The sequence below is a fragment of the Lepidochelys kempii genome, chromosome 3 (assembly GCF_965140265.1).
Source record: "Lepidochelys kempii isolate rLepKem1 chromosome 3, rLepKem1.hap2, whole genome shotgun sequence".
Classification (NCBI taxonomy): Eukaryota; Metazoa; Chordata; order Testudines; family Cheloniidae; genus Lepidochelys; species Lepidochelys kempii.
Genome location: NC_133258.1, coordinates 153,577,010 through 153,589,145, shown reverse-complemented (window position 1 = coordinate 153,589,145; position 12,136 = coordinate 153,577,010). Strand labels below are relative to the sequence as shown.

The 12,136-nt window shown below is 51.5% G+C and overlaps 1 protein-coding gene across 2 annotated transcripts in view; it reads left to right on the top strand.

Annotated features, from left to right (window-relative positions):
- The window catches only part of LOC140909402 (uncharacterized), a 75,951-nt gene extending 65,172 nt beyond the window's left edge, over positions 1-10,779 (top strand). For both annotated transcript variants that reach the window (XM_073338592.1, XM_073338591.1), the window contains exon 5: positions 8,335-10,779. In XM_073338592.1, the coding sequence (XP_073194693.1) occupies positions 8,335-8,463 (129 nt within the window). In that variant the 3' untranslated portion in view covers positions 8,464-10,779. The remainder of the gene's footprint in view (positions 1-8,334) is intronic.
- Positions 10,780-12,136: the final 1,357 nt, after the last annotated feature.

Sequence of the window (12,136 nt, the reverse complement as noted above, 5' to 3'; positions counted from 1 at the left end):
GCCCCACTGTGGACTTTTTCCTTTCCATACATGGTGGGGGGATCGTATGAGCCTTTACATGGTGCCTTTCATTTCAAAGGACTTCACAAATGGACCTACAAATTTCACCCACCACCAAGAGGCAGCCACCTCTGGTGTGCAATGCAGCAGCTATTTAACAGAGCACAGCAACACTTTGCAAGAACGTCGATCAAGGAGAAAAGAAGACTCCTGTGTCCAGTTGAAACTGCAAAGGAAATTTAGGCTGGCAGAGTGTGCGAATTAACCTGAGTTTGAATTTGGCCAGGAAACCAGTGCTAAGTTCCTCGGTCTAAAGACAAGGACCAGGATTTTGTTAGGCTGTCAGGCCCCTGGTTTTCTATCAGCTCCAAAAGATGGCATCGCCAACACAGCACCCTACAGCAGTGTGCTACAGCATTGGTTCAGCACTGGCTTCATCCTCTTCGGTCCTTGGGTTTTCCTGGGTAGTGTTAGGTTTTAACTCTTATATGGGGCTAAGCTCTGCAGCCCTAAACCCACCATCTCTTCCCCATTTAGCTTTTTCCATGGTTCTTTATTCATGCCTAAGGTACAGTTCAGGCAGAAAGCCAATTTGTGGGGTAGCTGCAAACTCCTCTGCTTTCACAGAGAGGCCAATCAGATGGGCTCTGGAATTCTGGATTTCTTCTGTCATCTTGAATCTGTGTGGTGTCCCTGTCTGCCTTTGGGGCCCCTGGGTCCAGTCGTCATCCAGACTTTCTCTAGTTGATCTTTAGTTAATGTGTTTCAAGATGGGTTTCTTATTTATTGCATTTGTACAACGCTGATAATAGGCTGTTGTTATGGTCGAGATTTGCAAGAGTGTGCAAGTGGGCGAACAGGAGTCCGCATGAGCAAGTGTGTCGAGTGAGTATATACAAACAAGGGCAAGTGTGTGAGTTTGTGTGTGTGTGTGTGTGTGTGCGCACGTGCATTAGAGCAGTGGTTCTCAACCAGGGGTTTGGGGCCCCCTGGGGGGGGGCTGCGAGCAGGTTTCAGGGGAGCCGCCAAGCAGGGCCAACATTAGACTAGCTGGGGCCCAGGGCAGAAAGCGGAAGATCCACTGCCTGGGGCTGAAGCCCTGAGCCCTACCACCCGGAGCTGAAGCCAAAGCCTGAGCAATGTAGCTTCGCGGGGGCTCCTGTGGCGGGGTGCCCCGGGCAGTTGCCTGGCTTGCTACCCCCTAATGCCGGGCCTGGCTTTTATATGCAGAAAACCAGTTAGTGTGGCACAGGTGGGCTGTGAAGTTTTTATAGCATGTTGCGGGGGAGGGGGGCTCAGAAAGGAAAAGATTGAGAACCCCGGCATTAGGGAGTGCATGTGATTGAGGCTCAGGGTACATCTACATTGTAGATGGGAGGGTATGAATGGCAGATGCTGCTAATTGGACTCGAACTAGCTTGCTAACCATAGCTGCCATGCAGCCACAGCAGGGACTTCAGCGCCAGCTGCATAAGCCCGCCTGATCCCCCCGGTCACCTACGCTCGTGCACCGCCCACGCAAAGTCCAGGCTGCAGCGTCCTCCCTGCTGTTGTGAGTGAGTGGCAGCTCCGGTAGCTGGACCTGCTCTAGCCACTTCACACTGCTCCGGTTCTGCCTAGTGTTCACCTAGCTGCAGGGTGGAGTGGCACTCCAGCTGCACAAAGGGACTGGATTGCTGCACGGGGCAATGGGGTCAGCAGCTGGCGATGGTGCAAACTGTAGCCGGATACCTCCTGCCAGGCCCAGGCAACATGAGTTAAAAGCACCGCCCCACCCGCGTGAAGGCTTCTGGGTGGGGCTGGGACTCAAGTTAGGGCAACGGTGCACACGGAAGCCAAGCCCTGTGAGTGCCTGCATGTCACAGTCTGTGGGGGGCAGGGTGAGCGATCCGTGCAAGTGTGCTCATGCAGGTGATTGTGTGGGAACGAGTGTGCACGTGTGAAGGGGCAAGTGAGCCTGTGCAAGCAACTGTGCCAGTCGTTGCCAGCTGTGTGTGTTTGAGCAGGTGTGGGTCCACGCAAGTATGCGCCCTTCTGTCAGCAGCTGAGTTGTGGCCTGTCAGCCTGCTCTCCAGCTGTGTAAATACATTGCTTAATCCATTAAGGCCTCCCCCCCCCAGTTAATGATTGCAGTGAATGTGCAGCCATCCTAGACTGCGGCCTGTCTGAGTCTCCCAGCTGCCCAGAATGCCATTACAGTGGAGGCCGTGCCTTGGAGCCTCACCCGCCGCAGCGTTGCCTTCCAAGGCGCTGCCCCAAGAATCGGGCTGTGGCCGCACAGCAGCAGCTGCTGAGCAGGTTTATGGCAAGCTCTGCGAAGACCTGCCAACAGGGGAGTGACTTGGATCTCCTGTGTCAGCAAGAGTCAGCTCTCCTCACCTTGGCCACAGTGCACAGTTAGATGCCGGAGGGAAGGACAGGGCTGGTAGGAAAGCTCCCCTGACTAAGTGAAGGCACTAGGCAGAACCAGAGGGTGACTCTGTTCTCCCACCTGGCAGTCCTCCTTTCTGGGAGGAGATCAGTAGGGCTTCACATCATCCTGAGTATTAGAGCGAGATGACCACACGCTGCACCCCCAAATGGTCTCGGAGGGTCAGGTCTGGTCACCTGGAGGATGGGAGGCTGACCTCCAAAGAAAACACCAGCTCTGCAGGAAGTGATAATGGCAATTCAGTCAAGGGTGCTCTTCCCTCTGAACCACTACTGAATCCATGGTGCTCAGGGGTGCTGTGCTGCGGGAGAGCCCATCTTTTGGATCAGACAGCAAACAGATCCTGACCACTTGAGATTTTAAAAGATCCAGTGGCAATTTCTGCAAGTCTACGGGTGTCCTAAGTAAGTTTCAATTCGAGTAATTCCATTCATACAAAATGAAAACCGATTGCGTAGGGAAGGAGTTCTGCAGAAAGGGATCAGGGGGTCATAGTGTAACACTGTTGCAGAAAAAGCAAACTCATTCTGGGATGTATTAGCAGGAGTGTTGTAAGCAAGACATGACAAATAATTCTTCTGCTCTACCCCACGCTGATTAGTCCTCAGCTGGAGAATTGTGTCCAGTTCTGGGTGCCACATTTCAGGCAAGATGTGGACAAATTGGAGAAAGTCCAGAGAACAGCAGCAAAAATGATTAAAGGTCTAGAAGACATGAGCTATGAGGGAAGATTGAAAAAATTGGGTTTTTTTAATCTGTAGAAGAGAAAACTGAGAGGGGACATGATAACAGTTTTCAAGTACATAAAAGGTTGTTACAAGGAGGAGAGAGAAAAAGTATTCTTCGTAACCTCTGAGAAGCATTGGGCTTAAATTGCAGCAAGGACGGTTTAGGTAGGGCATTAGGAAAAACTTCCTGTCAAGGTGGTGAAGCACTGGAATAAATTGCCTAGGGAGGTGGTGGAATCTCCATCGTTAGAGATTTTTAAGAGCAGGTTAGACACACACATGTCAGGGATGGTCCAGAGAATATTTTGTCCTGCTATGAGTGCAGGAGACTGGACTAGAAGACGTCTCGAGGTCCCTTCCAGTCCTACGATTCTATGCTTCTGTCTCCCCTGTGGCTTCAATTGGATACAATACACTTCCTGTCCGCAGCTGCTGTGTGGGGCTGTTGTGCACTGTGAGCCAACTTCTACCTCAGAGGTGGCTGCATTCCAATGATTCTTACAGTACTGTCTCTACAGTGCCTTTGTCTTAAAGGAGTGACACAAACGTAACATTATTTATTATTCTTTTATTATGTCATTATTACCCAGACCAAGAAGCCAGAATCAGGGATGGGGGTCCCATTGTAGAAGGTGCTGTACATAGATATAGTAAACAGACAGCCCTGCCCCAAATCCCTTTCAACTGCGTGTGATGTGAAACAACAGCTGGATACAACTGTAACCCTTCTGCCCGTCAGAGTTGGCAGCAACAAGGGCCGGGTTCAATACCTAGGGGATCCATTCCAATAACACAATGCAAACCGGCTCGAGCCCCCACCCCGTGACCTGGGACAAATATATACCACCCCCGCTGGGCGCCTCCAAGAGGCGATACTTCCCCTCTCGCAAGCACATAGTCTGAGTGTAGCAAAAGTCTTTTAATAACAGAGAAACGATGTGGCATTATGTTGGGGAAACACCACCAACAGGATTCATAACACAACCCATGAGCAAAAAACCCACCCCAGGCAAATTGGGGCATGCCCTTTTCCCTTTGGTTCTTGAGTCCAGCAACCCCAAATCACCCAAAGTCCCAAAAGTCCAATGCCCCAAAAGTCTCTGTCCCTGGTCAGGGCAGCCCCAGAGTTCGAAAGTTTATCTGTAGAGCTTTACCTCCCAACCTGGGTGGAAATGGGACGGGGGTAAGAGGCACCTTACATGATCTGAAGCTGACCGCCCCACAGATCCATAGGCCTTCGCTCCGCCAGCCGCCCCACGAACTCCTTCGCTCAGCTCCGCTCCGCGGCCCACAAGCAGCTCCTGCCGTCCTACGAACTGCTCCACGTCCCACCAGCAGCTCCCGCTGTCCTATGAATTGCTCCACCAGCCTGTCCACAAGGCACTCCAGCCGTCCCGCAAACTGCTCCACAATATATCTTCAGGCTCCCCCACTACTTGGCACAACGCTCAGTGATTTCAGCTTTTAGTCAGTTCAGCTCTTTGGTGAATTCAGCTTGTAGTAGGGGAGCCTCAGTGCTGGTGCACTGTCAGCCCAAAGTGAGCTCAGCAGCCTGTAACTAGACTTCTAATGAAATCAGAATTAGCTCTGATATTTCACAGTGGAGAGAGAAGAAAGTGCAACCAGCACATAAGGCCCTCACCAAGGGGCCCATGCTACTAAGCATTAATACTTGTCCCCAGCCTCTCTCAATTCACAGAGTTTTGGAACCCATGAACCTTGCCTAGCGAGTGCTACTTAGTTGATGGTGAGTCCCTTCATCATAACAAAAGGCCACGTACAGTTCCAAGCACAGTTCCCATAATCAGGGTAATAACAATTTATTCTTCCTGCCCCAATAACAGAGACACTGGGGATCCCACAGCAGCCAAAGTGACCATTTGGGCAGCTATGGCCTCATTCTAGGCACGGTGGGTGTGCCTATGCAAATGAGATCGGCCCCTGAAGTTCTTTTCCACAACTTGCCACACCTCACCACCAGATGTCAGGGTGGAGCCCATCCTGACTCTGCTTACACAACAAACAGGCTGGACTCGAGACAGGGCAACAATGGATCAGTTAGAAGCAGCTCTTGGAGCAGACCAGCCTCCTGGGAACTCTTCCTTTCCCACCATGTCTTTCTCGGCTCCACCTCTGCTCTCGCTCTGTGCCATGCTCCTCACGTTGGGTTCTTCAGGGGCCAGTGTGAAGGCCGCTTCATCCACACGTGGATCCTGGAGGACGAAAGAGCTCCTTTCTGCCCAAGACGTGATGAATTTTGTGGGTGGCTTTTCTTAGGTCCTCTGGGTCCCTCTCTCCCCAGATCTTTCTCTTGCTGCCTGGATCTTTGCTCCCCCCCGCAGAAATCATCTCATTTAGACATCTCCCCTCATCACAGCTGGCATTTCAAAATGGAGGGCACTGCCAGCTCTTTGTTCCCTTCCCCTCTTCGCATTGACAGGCAGCTTCTTTGCTCAGGAGAGGGACAAATCTGCTGATTTATTCTGCCCCCTTAGCTCTGAATAGGGGTTGCTACGTTACTCTCCAGCTCCAAGCCCTGCCAGAGCACGCACCATATATAACCCCACAGCAGGTGTCTATTGAGCAGAGGCTCTTAAATATGCCTCTCTTGTTTCTCATTGAGCCGGCCAGGGTGTCAGGGGAGGTAGCAGGGCACGATTTGTTGGCTGGAGCTGTGGGCCGACCTGATGCCACGCCCAACCTTGGCATCTTCCATGCTGATGGACCACCTCGATTTGGGGATGAGGGGGCCGCCGTGCTTGCAAGGCAGGGCGCACGCATGCTTTTGTGCTGGTCTCCTTTTAAAATAAATGCTGTCACTTGGGGACACAGCGGGTTCATGGCAAAGCTGGGAATAGAACCTAGAAACATTGATTCCCCCCGCACTTCCTGCGTCGCACGCCAATCTCTGCTCTCATCGCTACACTAGAGTAAATGCTGCAGGGACTGGATGATCTAACAGATTTTTTCCATCTCTAAGGTGTAACAACCCCATTGACTACCTCAGCTGGCCAGAAAGCCTGCAGGGAAAGGCTGACCCCTCCCTCCTCCCCCCTCCCCCCGCTGATCACAAATTAAAATTCATCAGGGAGTGAGAAGAGGGGATCAAAGGTTGAGGCCTCTGGTTCTGGTGACCGCCACATGTTAGACATGACCTTGAGGTGTCAGAAGTCATGGCTCTGTACCATGGGACAAAAGAGCTGCGAATAGTTTCTAAAAGCTCTGCTCCTTCCACAAAAGGGCCGTCCACCCAGGCTGGGCGAGTAACACTAGCATTCAGGAAAACGGTGAGTCCTTGTTAGGGAATGCAGAGGAGAGACTGTGCGGAGGCTGGAGTCGGGTCCTGGTGCATCCAACCAGCAGCCTTTGAGCCAAATGTAGCCCATGGTGGCCTAAGGTGTAGCCCACAGCTGCCCTCTCTTCTGGCGACACACTGCTCTCAGTGATGACCACAGCCAAACTCCCAATGACTTCAGTGGAAGCAGGATGGGACTGGAAGGAGAGGACTGGGGAATGCTAACCATAAATTGACAGTATCCCAATTCCAGGGCATAAACTCTCTGTGGGGCTACACAGGATTTCCACCTGAATGCTCTGCTGCCCCCTGGTGGTGCTAACGGATACCCACTCCTGGCCAAGGGGGAGATGGTGTCATGCTCTAGGGGTAGATTCGTTGTTAAAGGAGTCTATGGGGGCTGTGGTACAAACCAGGCTGTGAGGCCCTGACTGCGATGATCTGTAGGGCCCTGAGTGAGCTCCGGCCAACTCCTGGGCATTCTTCGAAGGCAGTGTGGTTTATTTTGGGACTGCATTGTCTGCTGCGCAGGACAGGCTCTCTCCCAGCTCTGCAGATAAAGATCGACTCCATTGGTCACCACCTACCCGCTTTCCATCCTGGGCTGTCTTTGCAACCTTGTGGGTTGTTATATTTCCTGTTTATTCAACCTGATTCACGCATGTGGAATTGTTCCCACGAAGGAAGCCTGGACAGTGACGCTGGTCTGAGGCGTGGGGCTCAGTTTAGCCCAGAATGGATGGCAGGCTGGATGTCTCAAGACCACATGTAAAATCCAGAGAGGGCATGATTATTAGATATGCTGAGCGCACGCTGCTCCAGCTGATTTCCGTGGGAGCTGCAGATGCTCAGAGCTTCTGAAAATAAGGCACATACAGAGGAACCTGCCTATATTGAACTGAGATAGGGTAACTCCTTTGGGAGGGAGGGAGGGAGACTGCAAATCCAAGAGGTTCATGGGCAAATTATAATCCCAGTTAGACTCAAACCTCCCCAGAGAAAGGGTGACGTGGTTCTAGGTAAGAAGCAACGTACGTGTGTGTGTGTGTGTGTGTGTGAGAGAGAGAGAGAGAGATGGATATGATAAGCAATGGGATAGATTGGAGAGATAGACAACAGAAAGCAAGAGGTGGGTGGACTAGAGAAGGGAAAGTTTAAAGAGACATTAGAGATCAATGGGGTAGAATAGAAAGAGATTAGCGAGATCAAACAGATTAGAGAGAGAGAGACAGAATAGAGAGAGATGAGAGAGAATAGATGGGAGACTTGAGAGGGACATGGTAGAGATGGGCCCAGGGTGCAGAGTCTGGATCCAGATGCTCAGTGTTTCAGGGTGCATGAGCCCAGGGTTTTGGGTCTGGGCCACCTCTAACAGATACTGACTGACATACCAGAAGCTGCTTATTTTGTGATGATAATCTGGAACGTAGCTTGGAATTGACAGGCCTGGGAGTGATGATTCTTAAATTGACATCCTAACCCAGCACCCACTTGAGGAGCTAAATTCAAGTTCACTGGCCATAACTGGGATGCTTTGTGGTTGCTTGACTGTTCTGGCCCCCCTGACTCTGGTTGCACCCTGTACATCCTTTCCGCTATTTCTCACTTCTGCATTACTGAACTACTGGCAAAGGCCAGGGGTCCTAATCACACAGGTACCCAGGTGCCTCCAGTCTGACATGGTTTTGGGATGAAGAAAAAGAGGAAATAACTTTACCGTTTGTGCTGTTGCTATTAGCTGTTGGTGTAGGGCCTGTGACACACATTGGGGCAGATATGATTGCATCCAGGAGAGGATAGTCATGTACGTACCTACAAACCAGTTTGCTGCTTGCATGAGCACTGACAAATTCCTTTTGCCTTTATTTTTTTCCATTCAGAGTGTGAACGGGAACCGCCCACCATCCCACTTGGTGTACGACCCATCAACCTTTGCCTTCCGTTCCCTCAGCACCTTGAAGTCCCTGAGCCCAATAGCTCCAGTTGAAGAACCGTCATGTGCCTACTGAAGGAGTTTCTCCAAAACCTCAGGAATTGTCGTACCACCAATCCCCCTGGCAGGGATGGGATGGAATGTGGGTGGGATGGGGACATCTTTGCAATAGCAATCTCCGTGGCAGTGGAGAAACAGGTGGATTTGCACCAGGGCCCAGTTTCACATCATTCGGAGTGAAATGAGCAAGTCTGCTTCATAAACTACTGTGAAGCCATGAAGATGGCGTCAGCCCCACGGACATGCCAGGTGTATTTAGCCCTCCAGGGCTAGCAGGCAGTCACTGCGTAGAGGGCAGTGGTGGAGACCAGGCAGGTTGCTACCGCATGCCCACCAGAACTGAGCAGATTTCTCCCCAGATGCTCTGCCTTCTAATGGTTTGCTGGAGGGCCAGCCGCTTCCCCCAAACTGAAGAGTTCTCAGGGCTGGAGACAGAGGTTGCCTAGGGTGCCCTACAAAGAGAATGGGCCCCTTCTGCGAGGTTGCTCATTTGAAGCCCTGCTGCAGTTGACGGGCCCTGGGAATTGGGGGCAGGGGGATGTAGAGCCTGCAGGTGCCTACCCTGATTATTCTGCTGTTGGGGCATTGATCCGATCTAAAGATGCTTAAAATGGGCAGGCAGAGAGCACCGGCGTTAAGGGAATCCCCATGTCCTCTGCTGGGCTTTGCGGTGGGAAATGGAAGGTCTGTCCTCAGCAGTCCATGGATACAGTGAGACATCCACTTTCAGTCCTCATGCTACAGGACTAGAGTGAAAAACCGAGTGGGGTGGGGCGTCCTTGGGGCCCCTCTCCACTGGGGCTGTGTCCACCCTAGAGGTGTGGTGGGGTTCGGCGTCGGGTGTCTCCCTGTGACTGGCCCCAGACAGGGTTGAGTTTGGTGACACCACCCGACGTTCAGCAGAGTCCAACACGCTCTCTGGGAAGCCTGCTGAACCCTCATTCTGCTGGTGCCTTGTAGACTGTGCTGGGGTGAATGTTGAGCTCACCTGAGTCTGGTCACACCAGCAGAGCAAATGATTTTGACACAGGCATGGCGGGTGGTGCGTGTTGGAGGGAGCTCTTGTTGTCAGACCACAGCAGTTTCCAGAGGGTAGGCATGTCACAGGCATGTCACAAGGCCTCGTCACCAGTGAGACTTGAACCAGTTTTGAGGTCTCACTGGACAGCCGGGGAGGTGGGGGGGGGGTTGTGCCATGAAAGGTGCAGTTAACGTTGGGCTGCCCTTGTTTCATTTGGCTGAGCTGAGGAGGCCCCGTGCTTGGTGCACTCAGATCCTGTGTCCCTGTCTGGTGCAGAAGCCCCTGTTCCCTGGCTGCTCCCCCGCTCTGAGCAAGTGTTCTGAGCCTTGGGCAGATACGAGAGGACATAAGCTGCATCCTTTGCACGGCTGCAGTAACTTCCTCTCCTTCTCTGGCGTACGAGGGGTCCAGTGGAGGAATTGTGAGTTTCTGAAAAATTTCCATGAGCTCTCTTATGGAGAGCTCTTTGGTGCCGCATATAAAATGAGCTGGTGGGCTCCCAATCCCACTCTCCTAGGACAGCTCACATGGCAAACCAATACTAACTGGCCTCTTTGCTGCGAACCTTAGCAGAGAAGCCAGCTGGGCCAAGGAGACTGAACACCCCTTCTTTCCTTGCACTTCCGAGTTGAGGCACATTGGCAGGAGAGGGCAGTGGGGGGGAATTGTGTCCTGACACTGCCCTTGCTGTGACTAGAGGATTTCAGGGCCGCAGATAAAGCCCCTTTCACCAGCATTAAATAAAGGGCATTGGCTTGATTTATTCCCTGGGTGCTTCTGTTGGGAATGAAAGCTCTAGTGGCTTCCGGCAGGGTGTGCTCATTTCAAAACAGATGTCGCTCCCAGTTGATCTTTCTCCCTGCGGGGGTGAGGGGTTTCTGTTTATACCCTCTACATGATCTTTAACTGGCTCCGGCTCAAGCTGGAGCATTGCACGGTGAGAACTGTCATCCCCTGGGGCCGCACCCCTCCCTATTAAAGACGAGGGCAGCCATATCATGGCTCCCTTTTCTGCATATTCAGTATGGGCCTCAAACTGCCAGTGTAGCCCTCAGTGTGGCAAAGTTTGGGTGCCCCCAACTCTAAGGCTTCAGTCGGTGCTGCTGGAATCGAACCCTGATCGCCCAGCAAGGTGAGGTGTTTTTATTGGCCCGAGGAGATACCGTGTGCTGCCGTCTCTTACGATATTCCACGAGGTGGGACTGGACAACAGAAAGTTCCTGTCAATATCGTTGCCTTTCTTTAGTACTTTTGTAACTTTTCTCTCTCTTTTCTTTTTCAATCAGAAGAAAAATAAAGTTAAACGTTAACAGCTGCTATATTCACGCCTGTTGTTGAGCTCGTCTCTTTGGCTTTTAAGGCTTGGGTGTGTTTACAGAGGGAATGGAGAATGAGACAAGCTCTGAGGCAGTACGGCCATCTCCAAGTCTTCAAAAATTATGAGTCACGCACCCCCTCCCACCCAAATCAGGAGATTGACTTAAAAACCCTGCATAAATATGTCGTGGGGGGGGGATCATTTGCTTTTTGGTTTCTGAGCCTTTAGGGTGCATTTGGGTCATGTTTTCAAGCTTTTCTTACAGCCATGAGGGCTAGAAGGTTACTTCAAAAAAAAAATCCAAAGCTGAGTCTCCGCCCATGTCATTTGGCTTTAGGAGCTAGGGCTTTAAGTTAAAGATCAAATATCACAATTCTTGCACTAAGATCCCGCGAGCTGGCAAAAGGGAATTTCTCAATCAACTACAATAGCAGTAATCGAATAAATAGCTTGGATGTGTGCAGCTCCTTTCAGCCCTGTGGATTCCCAAGTACCTTGTGCAAACTATATCCAGGAATCATGTCACCCACTATAAAAATGCGATATGTGAACAAAGCACGTTCTAGCTCAGCATAGCTTCTTTTTGCTCCTCCTGATTCCTGGGATCTCAGCATCAGAGTGAGCCCTTCCCCTGCTACACACAACTGGGGGGGAAGAGGGCGGGGGGTTGCTTGTGGTTGAGTAATAGGGCAGAGCCTGTAACTTCTCTTCCCAGCCCTCACCCCTGCTACTAGTGTCTCTGGCTGGAGACATGCAGGTGTTTCCCCTCAGAGCAGAAAACAGACTGTTGGGCTCTGCGTGGGAAACACTGTCGTGCCTCAGTGTGGCCCAGAAGCTCCCATTCTGCTGCCTTCACCATCCCTGGGGAGGTGGCTGGGGAGAGGGGAGCCGGATTCTCCATCGATCTTGGAGGCCTTCCTCATGAATTTCAGGGACATGAGAGGAGAGTGTGGCCCAGGGCATTACCAACTGGGCTGCTGTATGTGCCACCTGACCAGAAATCCTATTAACTTTATCCGGCCCCATTCCCAGGGCAAAGAGCTTGAAATGAGCACCTGACCTTTTGGCTGCTTATCCAAACTGCCAGTCCTTTTGAGTTTCATCCATCCCCATAGAAATCTATTTACTATCCACTTGACCATCCAAAGTCCCCCCTGAATACGCCCAGACCATCCTATGCATTGCTTTACTATGACTGGTTTGTGTCACACCTGCAGCAGGCATGTCTTTTTTATCATCCACACACTAGGAAAGGTAAGGCATTTAAAAACCTGCTCTAACCGCTAGCTGGTGTTCCAGCACAAAGCTCTCACTAATAACCCACCATTAGGCAAATTTGAGGGTAAAACA